Genomic DNA, 26802 nt, shown 5'->3' with positions numbered 1-26802 from the left:
TCCTCTTTGGAAGTGTTAGTCTCATCAAAAGATACATGCATGGATTCTTCAATAGTTAAAGTTCTTTTATTATAAATTCTATATGCTTTACTAGAAAGAGAATAACCAAGAAATATACCTTCGTCGGATTTCTCATCAAACTTACCAAGATTGTCTTTGTCATTGTTTAGAACAAAGCACTTGCATCCAAAAATGTGAAAGTGAGCAATGTTTGGCTTTCTTCCTTTGAAGAGTTCATATGGAGTCTTCTTTAAGATAGGTCTAATGATTACTCGATTTCCAACACAACATGCCGTACTAACCGCATCCGCCCAAAAATATTTAGGAAGATTTGCATCACTAAGCATTGTTCTTGCAAGTTCCACTAGAAACCTATTTTTCCTTTCGATTACTCCATTTTGTTGTGGAGTTCTTGGTGCTGAAAAATTATGAGAGATACCATGTTCTTCACAAAATTCTTCAAACGATGCATTTTGAAACTCTCCACCATGATCACTTCTTATGGATACAATCTTTAATGATTTTTCATTTTGGATTTGTTTTGCATACTTCTTAAAGGCTCTAAAAGCATCACTTTTCTGCACAAGAAACAAAGTCCAAGAATATCTAGAATAATCATCAACAATAACTAAAGCGTATACATTACCTCCGAAGCTTCTTGTCCTTGATGGACCAAATAGATCCATATGCAACAATTGAAGTGGTCTTGTTGTAGTTACCACATTCTTTGGTTTGAAAGATGATTTGGTTTGCTTTCCCTTTTGACATGCATCACATAATTTATCTTTGACAAACTTTATCTTAGGTAGGCCAATAACAAGATCATGTTTGGTTAATTTATTTAAATGATCCATATGAATATGGGCTGCTCTCTTATGCCATAACCATGATTCATTATTGTTTACCAAAAGACATTTTACTTTCAAAGATAAATCATTTAAAGAAATCATAAAAATGTTATTAATTCTTGTACCTTTGAGTTTTACCTCATTGGTGACTTCATCGATGATCAAGCATTCTTCCTTAGTGAATTTGATCTTGAAGCCTTTGTCACAAAGTTGGCTAATGCTTAGAAGATTATGCTTTAGTCCTTCAACATAAAGGACATCTTCAATGGATGTGAAAGGTGGTGCACCAACTTTGCCTTTTCCAAGAATTCTTCCCTTATTGTTGTCTCCATAAGTGACAAAACCCTTGGCCTTTAACCTTAGATCTGAAAATTGGTTTAAATCACCCGTCATATGCTTTGAACAACCACTATCTAGATACCATAGGTTTGAGGTGGTCTTCAAGCATACCTACAAAATAAATTAGGTTTTGTTAGGTACCCAAATGGCTTTGGGTCCATCATAGTTAGTTCCTTTCTTCACCCATACATAATGTCCACTAGGAACACTAAAGTTCCTTACATAACAAGCATTGGGTGTGTGACCAATAATACCACAATAAAAACAAGTAGGTTCAAAGTTACTTCTATATCTAGGAGGATAAGATTTCTTCTTAACAAAGTTCTTCCTTTTAGGATAATGTTGCATTACTTTAGGCTTGATCACTTTCTCTTGAATTGGTTGGTTACTAGCCTTGACAAAGATAGTCTTGTTGGATGTTGGTTTATCAAATTTAGAGAAACCAAGTCCGCTCTTATCATTGGAGTTTCTTTGTGTGCTAAGAACATTTTCCAATCCAATTTGCCCTTTTTCATATCTTTCTAAAACACGTTTTAATTGGACAATTTGGAAGGAAAGTGATTCACAATTCTTGCATGCAACATTATCTTCTTGAACACTAATTATTTTTTCTTTGTCATCTTTATGTTCTACTTCACTTATCTTAACCTTCTCTTCTAAAGATAGTATGATTTTCTTTTGAGATGAGATAGTTTTATAGAGAATTTTACATTCTTTTAATAATTCTTCTATTGCACCTTGTGCACCATTATCAAAAAGAGAATCATCATAACTAACCTCGCCTTCTTCATCGTCGGAGTGGTGTGATGCCATTAGTGCTAGGTTTGCACTTTCGTCACTATCGGAGTCCGATGAAGAACTTACTTCATTATCTTCCCATGCTATGTAGGCCTTTTTATTTTTGAACTCCTTTTTGCCTTTGAATCCATTCTTCTTCGAAAGCTTTGGACATTCCGGCTTTATGTGTCCTTGTTTCCCACATTCATAGCATGTAACTTCTTGTGATGAAGTGGATGCTTCTTTATCTTTATGCTTTGAGAATTTCTTTCTTTTGACATAGTTAGTTTTATCAATATTATTTTTATTACCAAAAAATTTGCCTAACCTTTTTACAAGAAGCAAGAAGTTTTCATCTTCATCCGATGCATCTTTCATTTTGCTTTCTTTTGAATCTACTTTTAATGCAATGCCTTTGGATTTCTTCTCTAAGTTCTCATGCTTTTCCAATCTTCCAAGTTCTGTCTCATATTCTTGAAGTTTTCCAAATAGTGTTGCGGAAGTAAGTTTTGATAAATTCTTCTTTTCGGATATCGCCGTCACTTTTGGTTGCCACTCCCTTGTCAAAGATCTGAGCACTTTAAGATTAAGTTCTTCGGTAGTAAGAGTCTTACCAAGTGCCTTCAAGTGATTTGTCAAATGTACGAATCGTTTTTGCAAATCGAGAATAGTTTCTCCGGGCTTCATTCTAAACAGTTCGTACTCTTGGCTTAAAGTATTCAATCTTGATCTTTTAACTTCAGCGGTACCTTCATGAGTTTCTACAAGAGTATCCCAAATTTCCTTTGATGTTGTACATGTTGATACTCGGAAGAATTCATCCATACTAAGAGCACCATGAAGAAGATTGACCGCCTTTTTGTCAGCAAGAACCCTTTTTCTATCATTATCATCCCATGACGCTTTAGGTTTCTCCGATCCAACACCATTAACGACCGTTGTAGGAACATGAGGACCTTGTAGGAAAGCCTCCCAAACTTCTTCTCCTTGTGCTTCTAGATGAGCCTTCATTTGGATTTTCCAAAAGTCAAAATATTCACCACAAAACAATGGAGGCTTGTTGTTAGAACCACCATCTTTGAAAACCGGTTTTTGATTTGCGGAAGCCATTCTGGATATTTAGGAACAAGTTACCTATAACTTGCTCTGATGCCAAATGTAAGTATAAGAGTGCGCCTAAGAGGGGGGGGGGGGGGTGAATTAGGTTTTTCAAAGATTTATACGGTTTTTAGAATACTTGTACTTATTTTTGGTTAAGTGTTTGAAGGCTTTTGATGGTTTGTATCTTTATCTTGGTAATGGTGATGAAAGCGGTAAATACGGAAAGATAAAGAACACAACGATATATACTGGTTCCCCTCACAATCCGAGAGTACTCCAGTCCCCTTTCAAACACGAAAGAGATTTCACTATAGTTAGAATTATTGTACAAGCCTATGCCTACTATCTAACCTATAGGGTGATCAAAGGTTCTTAACACCTTTAAGATCAAACAACACTAATGTGAATGAAGAACAATCCTCTTCAAACACACCACTTACTTCCAACAATCCTGGATAGTAAGGAAACAATACAATCTTATTTTCAACAATCCTGAAAAATAAGATATAATTTCTAAGTATAATTTGAGTAGAAGTTTGTAGAGCAATATCAATCTTGGATTGATCTTCTTCTTCAAATAAACAATTCTCAAAATGAATATAAGTGTTCACAATGCATGCATGAAACTTTGAATGGATTTCTCAATGAAAATGTGTATAGAAAGTTTCACTTGAAAATAAGATTTGATGAACACTTGGAAATATTGAAAGATGAAGAATATATGGTTTATGAATTGTTAATGAAGAAGGTAAATAATGATTCTGAAATATGTAGTATTTATAATGTGTTAAACACCTCTTTGAATGGTTATTTTTCCATGAAACAATGCAATGATCAAGTGGTAAGAAAATGGATTCGTTTGAATAAGATCATGCAATGAAAAAACACACTGGTTCAGTAGGAACCGGTTCCTGCCTAGGACAACCCGGTTCCTGCTGAACGTTACAGCAGAAAAATTCAAATTTTGAACTGAGGAACCGGTTCCCACCTAGGGACAACCCGGTTCCCCATAGTAAACCACAGAGAGCTGAAAACTGAGAATGTTGGGAACCGGTTCCCCCATAGGGACAACCCGGTTCCTAAAACCTTTATTTTGAAATTTAACTTTGAAAAAGGTTTTAAATGTTCTTTTGAGAGATGACACTTTGTAGTATGTTTATGATATGCATGAAAATATATTTGTGAACAATTATATGTCAAAGTGAGTATTGTTTATACCTTTGACATTTTAGCTTGATTCTTGAATCTTCACAATTTCTTCAAGACTTTGAAATGATGTATTTTTGCTTGATACTTGAAATTCTTTTTGCACATCCTTTATAAAAGCTTGATGTCCATATTGTCTTCATCAAAACACACTATGCTTGAGAAGCTTGCATTTACATTCTCCCCCTTTTTGATGATGACAACCAAGTCTTGAAAAATATTTTGAAAAAGTTGTTTTGTGCTTTTGAAATTATGTTGAACAATGCAAGGCTCCCCCTATGTTAGAGACTCCCCCTAAATCCATGATTCCTTGATTTATGGTGATGAGTTTTATTTGATAATTTTAACAATGGCCTGCATTTTTCTTTGAAACAAAACAACAACAAAAACACATGCATATTCTTCTCCCCCTTTGTTATTATCAAAAAGGATGGGGAAAAAGAGAAAAAGTATATGAAATATAACACAATGTGAAATACCACAAAGATAACACAAAATGAAATACTACAAACATAACATGATTTAAACGATACGAAACGTAGTTTTTTTTTACGATTACAACACAAACACAAATAGTCCTAAACATCACGAAACATAAATGGAACAATGTCTAGAAAACATAAATAAAAACTAATAATAGAAAGAAAACATAACATAGAAATTAAAGCACATAATTTAGTCACTTTCATCCATTTGTTCTTCATCATCATCCTCTTGTTCATCTTCTTCTTCACTTCCTTCCTCTCCCTCATAATGAGCCAAGATACGCCTTTGAGTCCGTTGAATTTCCCGCATTTGTCTTCTCATAAGGTTATGCTCATAGTTATTCTCCCGCTTGTTGTTATCAATAGATGTTTGAATAGAACAAAGCTTGGCAAACATCATATCCATTGTGTATCCACCTTCGGGAGGTTGAGGAACTTGTGGCACGGTTGGCTCAAAATCAACTTTGTAAACGAATCGACCTTCACGATCCGTAACTATTCCTGTATTTTTAAGAGCGGTAGCGGTGGTGATAGCACACTCTTGTTCATCCATATTTTTCTTTGGTTCCCTTTGGAGGAGAACACCAGCATTCCGAATAATATGAGAGATGGCCCTTGCATAAGGTAAGCCTCCTTTAAGGGAAGCCATAAGCTGCATGTGGCGCATAATTGAAAGAGCCCAATTGACTTCAATGCCACGTCTTAGAGCATGCAAAACCATCAACTCGAACTCATTGACCCTGGAATGGTTAGAATTCTTTGGAAATAAAACATAAGCAATGATAAGATGGAACATCCTATCACTCACCGATAAGCTTGAACCGAACATGTTAAACTTGGTAGCCAGCTGTTGGCGAACCGTGTCGCGTTGAGTTGGTCGGCACATATCCACAAAAACATCAATCTTACTATACGGTTGCCAATCCTCCGGAATATTACCTTGAAGGAGTACTAAGCCCTGAGATGGAATTCCTAACACTCTTCCAAATTCCTCAACATCTAAACATATTTCTTTATTTGAAACTTCAGACAACAACGTGAAATCATCAAACTCATCGGTCACTATCCTAAGATTATGGTAAAATTCTCTAACCAAATCCGGGTAATAATCACCATGGTCAAGCACAAAATTAGCGACCCCTGCATTAGCTAGTCTAGCCGGAAAATTGAAGCTGTGATTAGGGAAGTCAGGGAGATTACCGTATTTTGCCGCAAGGAGTTTTCGACTCCGAATGTTGAATGTGAGTCTCCGACTTTTGACAGTTGGTTGAATCTCTTGAGGTTCTTCACTAGCCTCACCAACCTTGTTATTCCCCTTAGCATTTCTTGAAGCTCTTGGTGGCATGATAGAGAGTTAGGGTTTAGGTTGGGATTTTCGGATTTGGTGAGTAGAGGAGGATATGAGTGAGATATGTGAAAGAATGGAGGATGATATATAGGTTTGAGGTAGTGGGTAATTAAATTTTGTGAGTTAAAGTGAGATAGTGGAGCTTTAAATGGAGTTTGACAATGGAGGTGGAAGGGTTTGGAGAAGATGAAGATGAGTGAATATATTGAATGAGAGTAAATGAGTGGATGTGAGTGAGTGAGTGTGTTTTTAATATATAAAAAACATTTAAAACTTAAAATAATAAACAACTTTTACGTTACAGCCAAACAAAGAAAATCTGGAAAAAAATACGTGGGAACCGGTTCGTCCCACATGGGAACCGGTTCCTGAAGCCCATAAAAAACAACGTCTCTGGAAATTACTATGGGGAACCGGTTCGTCCCACCTGGGAACCGGTTCCTGGGCTGAAAAATTTCCAAAAACTTTAATTTGATGAAATATAAAGCATACATATCATACATAATTACCAAGTCATAATGAATGAACATTTATAAAGCACTTTTAACTTAAAAAATTTTAGAAACGTGTACCTTTGATGTATGAAAATGACGAATAAATTTTAAACATCACCTTCGTCTAAAATTCCAAGCTCTCGTCGAATTTTGTAAAACGATTCTTTTGGGAGAGGCTTGGTGAAGATATCCGCAAGTTGATTATGAGTATCTACAAAAATGACTTCAACATCTCCTTTAAGCACATGATCGCGAAGAAAATGATGTCGAATGTCTATGTGTTTGGTTCGTGAATGCATGACCGGATTCTTTGTAATATTTATAGCACTTGTATTGTCGCATCGAAGAGGAATACATCCGAGATCAAGTCCGTAGTCACGAAGTTGTTGCTTAAGCCAAAGAATTTGTGCACAACAACTACCCGTTGCTATGTATTCTGCTTCGGCCGTACTAAGAGCAACACATGCTTGCTTTTTACAAGCCCATGATACTAATGCATTTCCAAGAATGTGACAAGTACCACTTGTGCTTTTACGATCAGTTTTACATCCTGCATAATCCGCGTCAGAATAACCAATTAAATTGCAAACACTACCTTTTGGATACCATAAGCCAACATTGGTTGTTCCTTTGAGATACTTCATGATCCTTTTAACCGCCATAAGATGTGATTCCTTTGGATTTGCTTGGAAGCGAGCACAAAGACAAACACTAAACATTATGTCAGGACGGCTTGCCGTCAAATATAATAAAGAACCAATCATACCTCGATACTTAGTAATATCAATTGGAGTACCGGATTCATCTTGATCAACATATGTACCGGAGCCCATTGGAGTATTCATTGCTTTACAATTATCCATATCAAACTTCTTCAATAATTCTTTACAATATTTGGATTGATTGATAAAGATTCCATCTTTGAGTTGCTTAATTTGTAGTCCAAGAAAGTAGTTCATCTTTCCCATCATAGACATCTCGAATTCTCCTTGCATCATCAATGAGAATTCCTCACACATTTCTTTGTTAGTCGATCCAAAAATGATATCATCAACATAGACTTGAACCAATAAAGTGTTACTCTTGATTTTCTTAATGAACAAAGTTTTATCAACCTTACCCTTTTCGAAACCCTTTTCACACAAAAAATTGCTAAGTCTATCATACCATGCTCTTGGTGCTTGCTTTAAGCCATAAAGAGCCTTTCTCAACTTAAAGACATGTGTAGGATTCTTGAAGTCTTCAAATCCCGGGGGTTGTTTGACATAGACTTCTTCATTGATGTAGCCATTCAAGAATGCGCTCTTGACGTCCATTTGATAAAGCTGAAAATTTAATGAACATGCATAAGCAAGTAAAAGACGAATAGCTTCTAACCTTGCAACCGGAGCAAATGTTTCTTCAAAGTCGATTCCTTCTTCTTGATTGTAACCTTGGGCCACCAATCTTGCTTTGTTTCGAACAATTATACCATTCTCATCAAGTTTGTTCTTAAACACCCATCGAGTACCTATGATGTGTTTATTACTTGGTCTAGGCACAAGTTCCCAAACTTGATTTCTCTCGAATTGATTCAATTCTTCTTGCATTGCATTTATCCATTGATCGTCTCCTAAGGCTTCATCAACTTTGGAAGGTTCAATTTGAGAAACAAAAGCCATGTGTAAGCAAGCATCTTTGAGATTTAATCTTGTTGCAACTCCTTGACTAATATCACCAATAACTTTATCAATAGGATGATCTCTATGAGTTCTCCATTCTTTTGGTAGATCATTGGTGTTTGATTCTTGTTGTACACTTTCTTGTTGAACACTTTCTTGTTGTACTTCCGGTGCCTTCACAATTATATCATTTGAAAGTTCTTCCGGTGCCTTCACAATTGTATCATTTGAAAGTTCTTCCGGGGGTAAATCTAAAGGATCATCATCATCACAAGCAACTATTTCCTCTTTGGAAGTGTTAGTCTCATCAAAAGATACATGCATGGATTCTTCAATAGTTAAAGTTCTTTTATTATAAATTCTATATGCTTTACTAGAAAGAGAATAACCAAGAAATATACCTTCGTCGGATTTCTCATCAAACTTACCAAGATTGTCTTTGTCATTGTTTAGAACAAAGCACTTGCATCCAAAAATGTGAAAGTGAGCAATGTTTGGCTTTCTTCCTTTGAAGAGTTCATATGGAGTCTTCTTTAAGATAGGTCTAATGATTACTCGATTTCCAACACAACATGCCGTACTAACCGCATCCGCCCAAAAATATTTAGGAAGATTTGCATCACTAAGCATTGTTCTTGCAAGTTCCACTAGAAACCTATTTTTCCTTTCGATTACTCCATTTTGTTGTGGAGTTCTTGGTGCTGAAAAATTATGAGAGATACCATGTTCTTCACAAAATTCTTCAAACGATGCATTTTGAAACTCTCCACCATGATCACTTCTTATGGATACAATCTTTAATGATTTTTCATTTTGGATTTGTTTTGCATACTTCTTAAAGGCTCTAAAAGCATCACTTTTCTGCACAAGAAACAAAGTCCAAGAATATCTAGAATAATCATCAACAATAACTAAAGCGTATACATTACCTCCGAAGCTTCTTGTCCTTGATGGACCAAATAGATCCATATGCAACAATTGAAGTGGTCTTGTTGTAGTTACCACATTCTTTGGTTTGAAAGATGATTTGGTTTGCTTTCCCTTTTGACATGCATCACATAATTTATCTTTGACAAACTTTATCTTAGGTAGGCCAATAACAAGATCATGTTTGGTTAATTTATTTAAATGATCCATATGAATATGGGCTGCTCTCTTATGCCATAACCATGATTCATTATTGTTTACCAAAAGACATTTTACTTTCAAAGATAAATCATTTAAAGAAATCATAAAAATGTTATTAATTCTTGTACCTTTGAGTTTTACCTCATTGGTGACTTCATCGATGATCAAGCATTCTTCCTTAGTGAATTTGATCTTGAAGCCTTTGTCACAAAGTTGGCTAATGCTTAGAAGATTATGCTTTAGTCCTTCAACATAAAGGACATCTTCAATGGATGTGAAAGGTGGTGCACCAACTTTGCCTTTTCCAAGAATTCTTCCCTTATTGTTGTCTCCATAAGTGACAAAACCCTTGGCCTTTAACCTTAGATCTGAAAATTGGTTTAAATCACCCGTCATATGCTTTGAACAACCACTATCTAGATACCATAGGTTTGAGGTGGTCTTCAAGCATACCTACTGTCATACCCCAAAATTTGCCCATACTCTTCTCCTGCACAAAACCAAATCAAAACACAATGCTCCTAAAACACACTCCCCTATACAAGGCTCTGAACTAGGGTTTAGGTCAATCAAAAGGAAATCATTGAATCAATGGCTCAAGGTGGCTCCATAGGGTCACCAACATCCCAAAGAATCTCTGTGCAAAGTTTCAAGTCAAACAGAGCAAATTGAGTCCCTCAAATCCTGATTAGGTCAACAGTCGACCCTCAAGGGCAAAACAGTCATTTCAAGTCAAAATACAGTCAAAACTCAAGATATTTGGTCAACAACATCCTCATATCCCTAAAGCCATCATTTGATCAAGGGTTGATCATGATGATGCAAGGAAAGATCAGAAAAGTCAAAAGTCAAAAGTTACTATTTTGGGCATGAACTGAAAAAGTCAACCAAACTTTGAAAATTCACCAAATATTCATACTTAATCAGAAAAATTCCCACTAAAGCTCATTTTGAAGGGAATTCATCCCTCTATCCAATGGTCCAAGAATCACAGTCCATAGGTCAATGGTTTAAGAGATATGGCTTCATACATTATAGGTCCTTTTCAAAAGTCAACAAAAAGACATTTTTTTCAAAAGGTCATAAAATGAGTATGGAAAATGATTTTGATATGGGATCAAAGGCACTTGTTAGAGGACTCTCTAAGGTTTCTAAAATGTCTTAGAATACTACCATACCTCAAAAATTGAGAGAGATAGACCTTCTTGAAGTCGGACTATTTTCAAAAGGGATGTGTGAATAGAAAAGGCTCAAAACTCCAAACATTTCCAAATGGGCCTACATTCTTTCCATCCAATATCTATCATAAGCCCATGCACGCCCTAGAGCAAGAGTCATGCTATTTTTATTATTTTATTTAATTATTTTATGGTTTTTATCACTTTAAACCATAAATAAATCATATAAAATAGGTAAAATAAATGTGAAATATATATTTGCTTTGATTTTAAGTCAAAGAATCAATCAAATATATTCTCTTAAAGGGACCAAATAATCTTTGAACAAATTGAATCAATATTGGTCAAATTAGAAAGTTTTATAATTAATTTTCAATCATATTTTCTCAAATCACTAATACTTGATTCATCAAAGATTTGTTGTTGTTTTGTTGACCTAACTTGTCCAATATATAAACACAAGGATTGGCAGACAAGAGGGGAGGAAGAACAAGGATTCGCAGCCTAAAAGAACACCAAACCCGAGTGAAAAAGCTCCTAAAAATCTCAAAGTCGAATTCGGAGTTGGGGACGAATTCAGAACTTCTCTTTGATTCTAACACGTTCCTTAAGGACCATTGAACAGTTTGCAATCATCTCCAAGCTTCGGAACATCAAGAACTCCCTCCTATATCTCACGGTTTGAGCTCTTTCTTCTTGGCTTCGATTTCATGATTTCACGCAATCATCCATGAATTTAAGTTGCATATTATGATTTTTTTTAATGTTTGGATCGATTCTGGGTTATTATTTTTCTTGTTACGTGTTTATATCATGAATCCCCATTAGTGAATACTAGGGTTTCGAATTGGGATTCTGCGAAACAGGGGCAATTAAGCCAAATTGATGCCATGAATGAGTTCGCGAGGACCATTGCGTTCGAACCACGGTTTTAGTTTTGATTTTGTAAGCGTGTGTGGAGTTTTTGTGACGAACAGGTGTAAAAGATACAGGTCTTTTATAGCTACTTTATGCAAGGCGCTGTAAAACATATATTACAGGTTCTTCACGAAGAAGATGATACATGCGCGCAACTTTTTCCAATTTGAATTTTTATTTATTTATGTTATGTTATATTATTATTGATTCGTAAAAATAGCAAGCAGTGAGAATGGCGCAGATGGCAGCGCGCGTTTGAAGTAAGCAATCACGCCTGGGTTCGATTCCCAGGTTCCACTTATTTTTTTTACAATAAATAGAATGTCAATCCAGTATATACCATGCGTGAGCCGCTGCAATACACCTTTCAATTCCAACCATCAGATACGCCTTTCATCTAATCCAACGCGTATAAAAGCGCCAGTCTACCATGGTCCCTCGCAAGCGCGCCACATCGGATCTGAAAGTTAAGTTCCCAATTTTTTTTTTTATTTATACAGTCACGTTTTAATAGATATATATTTATACTTTTTTTTTTCTTTCTTTTTTTTTCTTCATATAAAACTTATTTTATATATAAAAATTATACAAATATCTTATAAAAAAATCTTTTATATATTTATTTAATCTATTCATTTATTTATTTAAATTAATAAATTCATATACTTGTTTTCCTTTTTATTTAATAACTTTATTTATTTATTTTTAATTTATCATTAGAAAATCATGATTATTTTTATTTAAATTCCAAAAATCTCATAAAAATTGTTTTTACTCTCGATTTAATTTTTTGATCCCGATTTAATTAATTAGGTCAAGAGACCAATAATTAATTAAATCGTTTGTTTTTCTTATTTAAATTCGTGCCCTAATCAGGGTTTACGAAGATCGGCCCTACACTAAAAATCTTCTTCTTCTGTGCCTTTTTCAGGGTTATCTTTTCAAACGCCTCCCGACTACGCGCCTGATTCAAAAGCCAAAGTTAAGTACTCTGTTTAATTTAACTTAGATTCTACTTGATTTATTTTTAGAATTAGGGTTTGTTCCGCCTTCATCTTCTTCTGCCTTGTCTCTTTTTAGGGTTAACCTTAAAGGCGCCCTATTAACCATATCAGATCAAATCCAAATCAAAGCTAAGTATTATTTATTATTCATTATTAATTTATTTATCTGTTATTTTATTAAGGTTAACCCTAATTGTCCCCGAACCGATAATGCACTCACCCTCTTTTGTTTGCCATTTTTTCTTTCTTTCAGGGTTTGTCAAATGCCAAAGCTACGTCATTGGTAACCCTAAACCTCATCTTTATATTTTTTATGATTATTATTATTACTTGTGTCAAACCCTGATAAGGGATCCACTGGTTACAATTTCCCGCCCCCTTTATTGCTTTATATTATTATGTACTGCGTGGTTAGTAATTTAGGGAGTGCAAGATTGTAATTAACCTAGAATCACTAATTTACAAGATAATATATTTTGAATTGAATCACGTGATTGATGCACACACGCACACTTTTTGGGTAACCATCTCTGTTGCCTGTTGCCTTGTTGCCTGTTGCCTTTGTGTTTTGCAGAATAAGCCACGTCCCTCGAATTCGAGGATACCTCAGCCATGTTGCCTCGATAAAAAGGTCACGACCCTAATGATGCTGCCTTCAATACACAAATGACCTAGACCCTCGGATGTTGCCTACGAAAAGGCTGAGGTATCTTCTGGCTGCCTACGAAAAATGGCTTATTCTGATCCTTGCCTTAGACTACCTGCCCCTCTATGGCATGGGACAGTCTTATGGTAACGGATACTTCGATGACCCTTCAACCTCCAAACGAAAGGCTTCCTGCCCTCTTATGGCAAGGATAGACCCTTTCATTCTGAAAGGCTAAAAAGAGACCTATCATCTGAGTTTAAGGTAATTGCCCCTAATTGCCTTGCAATGCTCAAACTTTCATTATATTCTTTCTCATAATTTTTCAAAAGGGCAACGCTTATTCACAAGCTAAAGTCCCTATCTCTTTCATCTACATTTTTCTAAACAAACGAGCAAGCAAAGCAATTAAGAGCCCATGGAAAACCATGGATGCAAAGGGTGCCTTACACCTTCCCTTTGCATAAATTACCCCCCGAACTTAGATTTCTTTTAAAAGGTTTTTTCTGTTTCTTTTTGCCTTTCTGAATTTGTTTGGATAAAATAAAAGTCGGTGGAGACTCTTGCTTACCGCGACATTTCGATTATTAAAAAGTCAGTTCACCGTGTTACAGAACTGGCGACTCTGCTGGGGATTTTTCGATTAAGAGGGGTTACCTTAAAAGTTTAGGATTCACTTAAATGTTTTCTATTGTTTGCTTTGTTTGTTTTATTTTTCAGGGGCGTTTTGGGAAAACTGAAGGACGAATCCTATTCCCGGATTCAAGAACACTTAAGATTAGGAGTGGCATAGTCATGGAGACCCCCCTTGTGCATGCTTGGGGTTGGTCAAAATGAAGTTCACACTTGAGTTAGGCCTCCACTGGTTATTGTGTACCTCTTTTGCATGAGAGAGGTTTATGCATGTATCTTTGGGTGCGTCGGAGCTCAAGGACCTTTAGTAACCCTTAACCCATCTTAACTTTTAGGAACGTAGTGGGGGGGCTATTCTTGGTGCATGCCAAGTTATGGTCGCTACCCGATACTACAGCTCAGATAGGTTTCTTCCTAAAGTATCATTGCGTGGTATGCATGTACCATGTTCGAGGGTGCTTTAGAGGGGGCTGACAATTTTGAGTCACTTGGTAGAACCCGTTGCTGAAATCTCCTTATCCATAGAAATACCCTTGGGAAGGACACCTGATCAGACTCCATGCAAGCTTTAAGCCAAAAATTGTGTGATTTGTGTGAATTTATTTGTGTTTGCTGCATCCATGCATCATGCATACATATCATGACTAACCCATTCCAAGGAGTTAAAGGATTGTTAACCATAATTTGTTTTGTAGGTCATGGAAATTAAAGTTCATAAACCTTTTTGCCTCAGTTTCAGAGGGATACCTACTTCTTTGAAGATTCTTTGTGACAACGTTTCTGGTGCTCATGTGCTTTCCGAATCTCTCAACAGATTGATCAGTTTGGTAAGAACCAAGGTGGATGAAACACTTCTCAACACAATGATCCGGTTTTATGATCCTCTCCTTCACTGCTTTACTTATAGGGACTTTCAGTTGGTTCCCACATTAGAGGAATTTTCCTCCATCCTAGGATCACCTGTGCCTGATCAGATGCCATACACTGGCGAAGAAGAGGCACCTAAGTTGGAAGATGTGGCTGCTGCATTACACTTGCCTCGATCAGAAATCAAAAAGGTTTGGGTAAGCAAAGGAGATTATACTGGTGTACCAGTTGACTTCTTGTATAGTCAAGCTGATATCTTAATTAATGCTATGAGTATGGATGCTTTTGAAAAGGTCCTTGCTTGCCTAATCTATGGGCAAGTGTTGTTTCCACGTTATGACAAAATTGTGGATGTGATTGCTCTCAAGATCTTCATTAGCAACAATCCGGTTCCGACTTTACTAGGTGACCTGTTACATTCCATCCATCACAGATCATCTAAAGGCAAGGGTTGTGTTCTTGGATGCGCACCGATATTGTATAAGTGGTTTATTTCGCACTTACCCCGCTCCATGATAAAAAATGAAGAGGGCTTGACATGGGTTCAAAGAATCATAAGGCTCTCATACGACGACGTCATTTGGAGTCAAAAAGATTTTAAAGGAACTCATTTGTTTGATAGCTGTGGAGACTTCCCAAATGTACCTCTTCTTGGTACCCGAGGGGGGATAACTTATAATCCCATATTAGCTCGACATCAGTTTGGTTTCGCTTTGAAAGACAAGCCTCGCTCCATATACCTCAGTTCAGAAAGTTTTGATTTTGGTTCAGACACGACTGGAAAGAAAAAGCTGTTCATTAAAGCTTGGTCCAAAATAAAGAAAGTATGCACAAGAGAGCTAGGACCAAGAAACTACATCCCTTCAGACCTTTATTTTAGATGGATTTATGATCGAGTGGTTGAGCATGGTATGCCATATCCATCTGATACTCCTATTGTGCCAAGGGTTACTCCTCCAGTTATTCCTGTGGTTTTGGAGCCTTATGTACCTGCTCCAAAGGAAGATCTTGCTGTTACCATTGCTTCCTTGAGGAGAGAAAAGGCAGATCTTGAAAGTCGTTTACAAAAGGTTGAAGCTGAAAAAGCGGTGTTGGTGGCTGATGCTAAAGAGCGAGATAGTATGCTTGACTATTTCTCCCGCAAATGGAAGATTGAGGATTTCGTCTCTCCAAATCAGATACAATCATGGGAACGAGAGATCGATAGGCTCGTCCAAGAAAGGAATGAGATGATCAAGGCTCACAAAGAAGAGATCAGAATTTTGAAGAGAAAGCGCCGAGCTGGAGAATGATTTCTATTACTTTCTTTCTTTTTGTTTTTGTTATTTCTTATTGCTCCAAATGTAACTATCAACTTTACAACATTATATTTTATAAGAGAACTCTTATTCTATTTCTTTTATTTATTTCTCCAAAATGCGTTAAAAGTCCTTTAAATCCTTGGAAACATTGCATGTGCATAATCATACCATTCATAAACATCGCATCACAGGTTTCATAAAAACAAATGCCTCATCTTTCCGCTGTTTATTTCAGTAAGAAAGATGGATCTCGAACAATCTGTCAAAAAACTTCAGGCTCAGAATAACCAGTTCCAGAAAATAATCTTTCACTTAGCCAAGGGGCAAGAAGAATTAAAGGCACTTCTGTCCGAGAAGGAGAAGGACCAACAAAGGGAGCAAGGTGTGCAAGATAAATGGAAATCCAAACCAAAGCGATCATTCACTCCGTTGCACGTGCCGATGTCTCAAGTTCTGCAACAACTGCTCAACCAGAACTTGATAACCTTATTACCTTCATATTCAATCCCTACAAATCCTGCTCCTGGGTATAAGTACCATGCGAGATGTGCTTATCATTCGAATAGTCCTGGCCATGACACAGAGGATTGTGGACCATTGAAGCATAAGATCCAAGACTTAATTGACAACAAGATCATTGACTTCAATTCAACTGGGGGGCCTTACATGGCTAATACTATGTGTAAACAACAAGTTGGGGAAGCTCTGATCTCCACATCAGCATCACAACAACAACATAAGCATAACGCGCCTAAAAGACAATTCACAAAGATCAACATGACTTTGGCTGAAGCGTTGCAACAGATGCTGAGGAAAGGGCTAATGACTTTGAGGGGTCCTCCTCGGAATCCTAACATTTCGTCTCATCAGTATAATCCTAATGCAAGATGCGCTTACCACTCCGACAGCATCGGACATGACACTAACGATTGTTGGCTATTGAAGAATAAAATCCAAGACCTCATTGATTATAAGATGATTGATTTCAATTCACCTGAGGAACCTCATGTGGCTAATGCTGGGAACAATCGGAAAGGTCACAATGAACCCAACCAATCTGTAGGGACAATTCTGATCTCTACACCAGTTCCACAACAAAGACGCAAGTCAGATACATCTAAACGTCGGTTTACAAAGATCAACATGTCATTGGCTCAGGCATTATAACATTTGCTGAGAGAGAACTTGATTACTTTAAGAGATCCTCCTGTAAAGCCCAACACCTCCGCCCCTAGCTACAAGCCCAGTGCGAGGTGCGCATATCACTCCAATAGCCCTGGGCATGATACGAATGATTGTTGGCCATTGAAGAACAAGATTCAAGACATGATCGATGCTGGTGAAATTGAATTCTATCATCCCAAGACCCCTGTGGTGATCACCGCTCCTATGCCTAATCACGACAAGACTGATTAATGTCTAGAAGGATGAACTTTTTAGATCATTAGATTTACTTTCATTTGCAATTTCTATTCTGTTTGTTTAAACATTCGAATTATGATAGACATTATCTGTTTTAATAATTACCACCAGCGCATTGCATATGATTGTCTTGAGTACATTATTTCGTTATCACTCATTTTAAATCGCGTATTTACTTTGCATATGTTTTATGTTTATTCAACTCTTGCTAAGCTGTAAGCCTTTTGAGGGAGGATGACGAAAACGATACTGCAACCTCATACAGTATGCTTTTGAGCGGACTATGCTGACGATGTACAGGCATTGTTTCAATTCCTAAACAGTGGAGATATAAGGATGTTAATCCCTCGTCAACCCCTTTGAGCCTAAGAAGTAGAAGTTTCTTTCTTGTACTAATTAAAACCTTTGATCATAACCTGGGGCAGGGTAGTCCTCAGTTAATTTGGCTGTGCATTCTAGTTTAAGAGAATCATTCAGTACACCTTTCAACAAAGGTTTCAATCACAAACGGTCATCCGCACACATCAAAGAAGTGTTGGAGATGTCAATCAAAAGACAATGATGGTTCGTCAATCATCAAACAAGACAGTCAATATCTTCAAAAGAAAAAATGAAAAATATATATACAAAGAAAAGCCTGCTAAGTCAAAAAATCAAAAAACGACTTAGGCAAAATCAAGGCATCCCGCTGACTGTAAGCTCAAGATGGGCAGTTCAGGCAAAAGTTAGGGATATCAAAAAAAAAAAAAAAAATGAAAACAGAGAAGTCAATAAATTCTTGAACAACACAATGTTGTGACTACCAAAAGGAAGAAGTGACTGTCATCTCAAAAGATCTCTTTGATTATGAACCATCATCGTTATCAAAAGTGCAAATCCAAAAGTCTCCTGGAACCTGAATGCATAAGTTGAATTAACTGAGCTTAAGACTGAAGATCATCACGAAGAGGGGTGGGAACAATCAAATTTTGAGCCATTATCCTTTGTTTCTTAAACCGTGAACTAAGCCACGTTACAACCCTTGAAAGTCCTAATTGAAGCATGGTTAGTTCGAAAGCATACTGTTACCAAAAGGGTATCCTGACTCCTTAAGGTTTACCACAAATGCCGAGTTGATATCACGTTTTTACAAACATCACATTGTTACAAATATCATGTTTTACAAATATCACGCTTTTTACATCTCCTGTTTTAAATATTTTCAAAAACTCAAGACAGACGTATGCATTGCATCTCATGAATTCTTTATTAAACAAATTCTGCTACATAATTTCAAACGTTAGCAACAGAAAGAACTTGCACATGGAACAACTAATGACTGAAAGTTATCCCGACAGACAATATTACTCCAAGAAGCCATGCCTCTTACGTATACAAGGGGCATGACACGTTTTGCTCAATCAATCTGGGGCAATCCAGTCAAGATTATAAGAATCTCTCAAAAGCCAAACAATCAAAGGCATACACCTCAAACAATCTGGGGCAATCAAGTCAAGATTCCGAGAATCTCTCAAGGATGCCAAAATAATCAGGGGCACGCATCCAAGAAGATCTGAAGCTACTTCTCAACCAACGTAGGACATCATATTGGGCATATGATTACTAGGGGCATGTCTCCTAAAGTGCACATCTTATAAAGTCCTCGCAAGGAGAATCTTTCCAAAGTTCCTGCTAACTGGGGCAAATCTATACAAGTCCAGTTTGACATTTTAAGTGACATGTCCTAAATCAAGTAGTAGTTACTATAATACTGGGGGCAACTTTCACCCATGTCTCCCCACAAAGTCGGGTTCACAAGATCATATCCCCACAAAGTAATCATTAAGAAGATATCTTCAAACACTCCCGATAAAGACATGGCGGCCCAACAGAGTTTACATCTTCAACACTGTCGCTCTCCTCCAACATGATTTATCAATATCTTTATCACCAATCAGGGAACATCAAGTCACTGATCATCTCCAAGCAGAAACCATAAATTCCCAGCTGAGCATCTTCAAGACAAGATCAGACAGTACAATTACAAGGACATAAAGATCTACTTTCTTAATCAAAGACAACATAAATCATATTCACATATCATATGTCATAAACATATTCATACATTGCATACATTACCTCATAATGAACTCATACATAACATGCAAAAGCTCTCATTTATTTTGAGGGATTCATTACATAACCCATGCATCATGACATTGCATAAAGATTAACCTTACCTTTTTCAGAATACAGGTACCGACAAATGAACGAAATCTCCAACTTTCCAAGATCTAATTCAGCTACTACGAATGGTACTGACACGATCAACGCTCGAAGATCTAATTCATTTACCACGAACGGTAATGACACGATCACTTTCAAAGTCTAATTCAGCTACTACGAACAGTACTGACACGACAAAAGATCTAATTCAGTTACTACGAACGGTACTGACACGATCAACGCTCGAAGATCTAATTCATCTACCACGAACGGTAATGACACGATCATTTCCAAAGTCTAATTCAGCTACTACGAACAGTACTGACACGACAAAAGATCTAATTCGGTTACTACGAACGGTACTGACACGATCAACGCTCGAAGATCTAATTCATCTACCACGAACGGTAATGACACGATCATTTCCAAGATCTAATTCAGCTACTACGAACGGTACTGACACGGTCAATGCTCGAAGATCTAATTCGGTTACCACGAACGGTACTGACACGATCAAGCTTTCAGAGGTCTAATTCTATCATCACGAACGGTGTAGACACGATCACTGACGTCCACGGTCTAATTCAGTTACTACGAACGGTGCTGACACGACAAGAGAGTCTAATTCTATCATCACGAACGATGTAGACACGATTATCTCTCCAAAAGATCTAACTCATTTACTACGAACGGTAATGACACGATCAACGCGCAAACGACATTTCTCAAACTTCAACTACCGGATGGCATCTTTAAAGCCCATCTCCGACAAAAGTCCCTACTTCAACTAGGGCAAATTTCTTGGTATTCTAGTGTTCAATCACCTTCCACCTTCAGATACCGACTGGCATACAAACCACTCTACATCTTCAGGTTTAAGATAATTGAACAGGGGCAGCTGTCATACCCCAAAATTTGCCCATACTCTTCTCCTGCACAAAACCAAATCAAAACACAATGCTCCTAAAACACACTCCCCTATACAAGGCTCTGAACTAGGGTTTAGGTCAATCAAAAGGAAATCATTGAATCAATGGCTCAAGGTGGCTCCATAGGGTCACCAACATCCCAAAGAATCTCTGTGCAAAGTTTCAAGTCAAACAGAGCAAATTGAGTCCCTCAAATCCTGATTAGGTCAACAGTCAACCCTCAAGGGCAAAACAGTCATTTCAAGTCAAAATACAGTCAAAACTCAAGATATTTGGTCAACAACATCCTCATATCCCTAAATCCATCATTTGATCAAGGGTTGATCATGATGATGCAAGGAAAGATCAGAAAAGTCAAAAGTCAAAAGTTACTATTTTGGGCATGAACTGAAAAAGTCAACCAAACTTTGAAAATTCACCAAATATTCATACTTAATCAGAAAAATTCCCACCAAAGCTCATTTTGAAGGGAATTCATCCCTCTATCCAATGGTCCAAGAATCACAGTCCATAGGTCAATGGTTTAAGAGATATGGCTTCATACATTATAGGTCCTTTTCAAAAGTCAACAAAAAGACATTTTTTTCAAAAGGTCATAAAATGAGAATGGAAAATGATTTTGATATGGGATCAAAGGCACTTGTTAGAGGACTCTCTAAGGTTTCTAAAATGTCTTAGAATACTACCATACCTCAAAAATTGAGAGAGATAGACCTTCTTGAAGTCGGACTATTTTCAAAAGGGATGTGTGAATAGAAAAGGCTCAAAACTCCAAACATTTCCAAATGGGCCTACATTCTTTCCATCCAATATCTATCATAAGCCCATGCACGCCCTAGAGCAAGAGTCATGCTATTTTTATTATTTTATTTAATTATTTTATGGTTTTTATCACTTTAAACCATAAATAAATCATATAAAATAGGTAAAATAAATGTGAAATATATATTTGCTTTGATTTTAAGTCAAAGAATCAATCAAATATATTCTCTTAAAGGGACCAAATAATCTTTGAACAAATTGAATCAATATTGGTCAAATTAGAAAGTTTTATAATTAATTTTCAATCATATTTTCTCAAATCACTAATACCTGATTCATCAAAGATTTGTTGTTGTTTTGTTGACCTAACTTGTCCAATATATAAACACAAGGATTGGCAGACAAGAGGGGAGGAAGAACAAGGATTCGCAGCCTAAAAGAACACCAAACCCGAGTGAAAAAGCTCCTAAAAATCTCAAAGTCGAATTCGGAGTTGGGGACGAATTCAGAACTTCTCTTTGATTCTAACACGTTCCTTAAGGACCATTGAACAGTTTGCAATCATCTCCAAGCTTCGGAACATCAAGAACTCCCTCCTATATCTCACGGTTTGAGCTCTTTCTTCTTGGCTTCGATTTCATGATTTCACGCAATCATCCATGAATTTAAGTTGCATATTATGATTTTTTTTAATGTTTGGATCGATTCTGGGTTATTATTTTTCTTGTTACGTGTTTATATCATGAATCCCCATTAGTGAATACTAGGGTTTCGAATTGGGATTCTGCGAAACAGGGGCAATTAAGCCAAATTGATGCCATGAATGAGTTCGCGAGGACCATTGCGTTCGAACCACGGTTTTAGTTTTGATTTTGTAAGCGTGTGTGGAGTTTTTGTGACGAACAGGTGTAAAAGATACAGGTCTTTTATAGCTACTTTATGCAAGGCGCTGTAAAACATATATTACAGGTTCTTCACGAAGAAGATGATACATGCGCGCAACTTTTTCCAATTTGAATTTTTATTTATTTATGTTATGTTATATTATTATTGATTCGTAAAAATAGCAAGCAGTGAGAATGGCGCAGATGGCAGCGCGCGTTTGAAGTAAGCAACCACGCCTGGGTTCGATTCCCAGGTTCCACTTATTTTTTTTACAATAAATAGAATGTCAATCCAGTATATACCATGCGTGAGCCGCTGCAATACACCTTTCAATTCCAACCATCAGATACGCCTTTCATCTAATCCAACGCGTATAAAAGCGCCAGTCTACCATGGTCCCTCGCAAGCGCGCCACATCGGATCTGAAAGTTAAGTTCCCAATTTTTTTTTTTTTATTTATACAGTCACGTTTTAATAGATATATATTTATACTTTTTTTTTTCTTTCTTTTTTTTTCTTCATATAAAACTTATTTTATATATAAAAATTATACAAATATCTTATAAAAAAATCTTTTATATATTTATTTAATCTATTCATTTATTTATTTAAATTAATAAATTCATATACTTGTTTTCCTTTTTATTTAATAACTTTATTTATTTATTTTTAATTTATCATTAGAAAATCATGATTATTTTTATTTAAATTCCAAAAATCTCATAAAAATTGTTTTTACTCTCGATTTAATTTTTTGATCCCGATTTAATTAATTAGGTCAAGAGACCAATAATTAATTAAATCGTTTGTTTTTCTTATTTAAATTCGTGCCCTAATCAGGGTTTACGAAGATCGGCCCTACACTAAAAATCTTCTTCTTCTGTGCCTTTTTCAGGGTTATCTTTTCAAACGCCTCCCGACTACGCGCCTGATTCAAAAGCCAAAGTTAAGTACTCTGTTTAATTTAACTTAGATTCTACTTGATTTATTTTTAGAATTAGGGTTTGTTCCGCCTTCATCTTCTTCTGCCTTGTCTCTTTTTAGGGTTAACCTTAAAGGCGCCCTATTAACCATATCAGATCAAATCCAAATCAAAGCTAAGTATTATTTATTATTCATTATTAATTTATTTATCTGTTATTTTATTAAGGTTAACCCTAATTGTCCCCGAACCGATAATGCACTCACCCTCTTTTGTTTGCCATTTTTTCTTTCTTTCAGGGTTTGTCAAATGCCAAAGCTACGTCATTGGTAACCCTAAACCTCATCTTTATATTTTTTATGATTATTATTATTACTTGTGTCAAACCCTGATAAGGGATCCACTGGTTACAATTTCCCGCCCCCTTTATTGCTTTATATTATTATGTACTGCGTGGTTAGTAATTTAGGGAGTGCAAGATTGTAATTAACCTAGAATCACTAATTTACAAGATAATATATTTTGAATTGAATCACGTGATTGATGCACACACGCACACTTTTTGGGTAACCATCTCTGTTGCCTGTTGCCTTGTTGCCTGTTGCCTTTGTGTTTTGCAGAATAAGCCACGTCCCTCGAATTCGAGGATACCTCAGCCATGTTGCCTCGATAAAAAGGTCACGACCCTAATGATGCTGCCTTCGATACACAAATGACCTAGACCCTCGGATGTTGCCTACGAAAAGGCTGAGGTATCTTCTGGCTGCCTACGAAAAATGGCTTATTCTGATCCTTGCCTTAGACTACCTGCCCCTCTATGGCATGGGACAGTCTTATGGTAACGGATACTTCCTCTTATGGCAAGGATAGACCCTTTCATTCTGAAAGGCTAAAAAGAGACCTATCATCTGAGTTTAAGGTAATTGCCCCTAATTGCCTTGCAATGCTCAAACTTTCATTATATTCTTTCTCATAATTTTTCAAAAGGGCAACGCTTATTCACAAGCTAAAGTCCCTATCTCTTTCATCTACATTTTTCTAAACAAACGAGCAAGCAAAGCAATTAAGAGCCCATGGAAAACCATGGATGCAAAGGGTGCCTTACACCTTCCCTTTGCATAAATTACCCCCCGAACTTAGATTTCTTTTAAAAGGTTTTTTTCTGTTTCTTTTTGCCTTTCTGAATTTGTTTGGATAAAATAAAAGTCGGTGGCGACTCTTGCTTACCGCGACATTTCGATTATTAAAAAGTCAGTTCACCGTGTTACAGAACTGGCGACTCTGCTGGGGATTTTTCGATTAAGAGGGGTTACCTTAAAAGTTTAGGATTCACTTAAATGTTTTCTATTGTTTGCTTTGTTTGTTTTATTTTTCAGGGGCGTTTTGGGAAAACTGAAGGACGAATCCTATTCCCGGATTCAAGAACACTTAAGATTAGGAGTGGCATAGTCATGGAGACCCCCCTTGTGCATGCTTGGGGTTGGTCAAAATGAAGTTCACACTTGAGTTAGGCCTCCACTGGTTATTGTGTACCTCTTTTGCATGAGAGAGGTTTATGCATGTATCTTTGGGTGCGTCGGAGCTCAAGGACCTTTAGTAACCCTTAACCCATCTTAACTTTTAGGAACGTAGTGGGGGGGCTATTCTTGGTGCATGCCAAGTTATGGTCGCTACCCGATACTACAGCTCAGATAGGTTTCTTCCTAAAGTATCATTGCGTGGTATGCATGTACCATGTTCGAGGGTGCTTTAGAGGGGGCTGACAATTTTGAGTCACTTGGTAGAACCCGTTGCTGAAATCTCCTTATCCATAGAAATACCCTTGGGAAGGACACCTGATCAGACTCCATGCAAGCTTTAAGCCAAAAATTGTGTGATTTGTGTGAATTTATTTGTGTTTGCTGCATCCATGCATCATGCATACATATCATGACTAACCCATTCCAAGGAGTTAAAGGATTGTTAACCATAATTTGTTTTGTAGGTCATGGAAATTAAAGTTCATAAACCTTTTTGCCTCAGTTTCAGAGGGATACCTACTTCTTTGAAGATTCTTTGTGACAACGTTTCTGGTGCTCATGTGCTTTCCGAATCTCTCAACAGATTGATCAGTTTGGTAAGAACCAAGGTGGATGAAACACTTCTCAACACAATGATCCGGTTTTATGATCCTCTCCTTCACTGCTTTACTTATAGGGACTTTCAGTTGGTTCCCACATTAGAGGAATTTTCCTCCATCCTAGGATCACCTGTGCCTGATCAGATGCCATACACTGGCGAAGAAGAGGCACCTAAGTTGGAAGATGTGGCTGCTGCATTACACTTGCCTCGATCAGAAATCAAAAAGGTTTGGGTAAGCAAAGGAGATTATACTGGTGTACCAGTTGACTTCTTGTATAGTCAAGCTGATATCTTAATTAATGCTATGAGTATGGATGCTTTTGAAAAGGTCCTTGCTTGCCTAATCTATGGGCAAGTGTTGTTTCCACGTTATGTCAAAATTGTGGATGTGATTGCTCTCAAGATCTTCATTAGCAACAATCTGGTTCCGACTTTACTAGGTGACCTGTTACATTCCATCCATCACAGATCATCTAAAGGCAAGGGTTGTGTTCTTGGATGCGCACCGATATTGTATAAGTGGTTTATTTCGCACTTACCCCGCTCCATGATAAAAAATGAAGAGGGCTTGACATGGGTTCAAAGAATCATAAGGCTCTCATACGACGACGTCATTTGGAGTCAAAAAGATTTTAAAGGAACTCATTTGTTTGATAGCTGTGGAGACTTCCCAAATGTACCTCTTCTTGGTACCCGAGGGGGGATAACTTATAATCCCATATTAGCTCGACATCAGTTTGGTTTCGCTTTGAAAGACAAGCCTCGCTCCATATACCTCAGTTCAGAAAGTTTTGATTTTGGTTCAGACACGACTGGAAAGAAAAAGCTGTTCATTAAAGCTTGGTCCAAAATAAAGAAAGTATGCACAAGAGAGCTAGGACCAAGAAACTACATCCCTTCAGACCTTTATTTTAGATGGATTTATGATCGAGTGGTTGAGCATGGTATGCCATATCCATCTGATACTCCTATTGTGCCAAGGGTTACTCCTCCAGTTATTCCTGTGGTTTTGGAGCCTTATGTACCTGCTCCAAAGGAAGATCTTGCTGTTACCATTGCTTCCTTGAGGAGAGAAAAGGCAGATCTTGAAAGTCGTTTACAAAAGGTTGAAGCTGAAAAAGCGGTGTTGGTGGCTGATGCTAAAGAGCGAGATAGTATGCTTGACTATTTCTCCCGCAAATGGAAGATTGAGGATTTCGTCTCTCCAAATCAGATACAATCATGGGAACGAGAGATCGATAGGCTCGTCCAAGAAAGGAATGAGATGATCAAGGCTCACAAAGAAGAGATCAGAATTTTGAAGAGAAAGCGCCGAGCTGGAGAATGATTTCTATTACTTTCTTTCTTTTTGTTTTTGTTATTTCTTATTGCTCCAAATGTAACTATCAACTTTACAACATTATATTTTATAAGAGAACTCTTATTCTATTTCTTTTATTTATTTCTCCAAAATGCGTTAAAAGTCCTTTAAATCCTTGGAAACATTGCATGTGCATAATCATACCATTCATAAACATCGCATCACAGGTTTCATAAAAACAAATGCCTCATCTTTCCGCTGTTTATTTCAGTAAGAAAGATGGATCTCGAACAATCTGTCAAAAAACTTCAGGCTCAGAATA

General features: G+C 36.9%; 2 protein-coding genes across 2 annotated transcripts; both read left to right on the top strand.

The window, feature by feature from the left end:
- Nucleotides 1–14464: 14464 nt before the first annotated feature.
- LOC131614902 (uncharacterized) lies at nucleotides 14465–15925 on the top strand. The gene is made up of 2 exons (XM_058886438.1): nucleotides 14465–15287; nucleotides 15405–15925. The coding sequence occupies exons 1-2, from the start codon at nucleotides 14465–14467 to the stop codon at nucleotides 15923–15925; spliced, it is 1344 nt and encodes a 447-aa protein (XP_058742421.1).
- A 9121-nt stretch (nucleotides 15926–25046) lies between these two features.
- Nucleotides 25047–26507, top strand: LOC131614901 (uncharacterized). The gene is made up of 2 exons (XM_058886437.1): nucleotides 25047–25869; nucleotides 25987–26507. The coding sequence occupies exons 1-2, from the start codon at nucleotides 25047–25049 to the stop codon at nucleotides 26505–26507; spliced, it is 1344 nt and encodes a 447-aa protein (XP_058742420.1).
- The last annotated feature ends 295 nt before the right edge of the window (nucleotides 26508–26802 follow it).

Source organism: Vicia villosa, linkage group LG6 (assembly GCF_029867415.1).
Source record: "Vicia villosa cultivar HV-30 ecotype Madison, WI linkage group LG6, Vvil1.0, whole genome shotgun sequence".
In the NCBI taxonomy this organism is placed as follows: domain Eukaryota; kingdom Viridiplantae; phylum Streptophyta; class Magnoliopsida; order Fabales; family Fabaceae; genus Vicia; species Vicia villosa.
This window is presented reverse-complemented; position numbering and strand designations above follow the sequence as displayed.

Coding starts and splice junctions, on each gene's coding strand:
- LOC131614902 (XM_058886438.1), top strand. CDS start 14,465: ATGGAAATTAAAGTTCATAAACCTTTTTGCCTCAGTTTCAGAGGGATA. Junction 15,288..15,404: donor CCCAAATGTACCTCTTCTTG/GTACCCGAGGGG, acceptor ATTTTGGTTCAG/ACACGACTGGAAAGAAAAAG.
- LOC131614901 (XM_058886437.1), top strand. CDS start 25,047: ATGGAAATTAAAGTTCATAAACCTTTTTGCCTCAGTTTCAGAGGGATA. Junction 25,870..25,986: donor CCCAAATGTACCTCTTCTTG/GTACCCGAGGGG, acceptor ATTTTGGTTCAG/ACACGACTGGAAAGAAAAAG.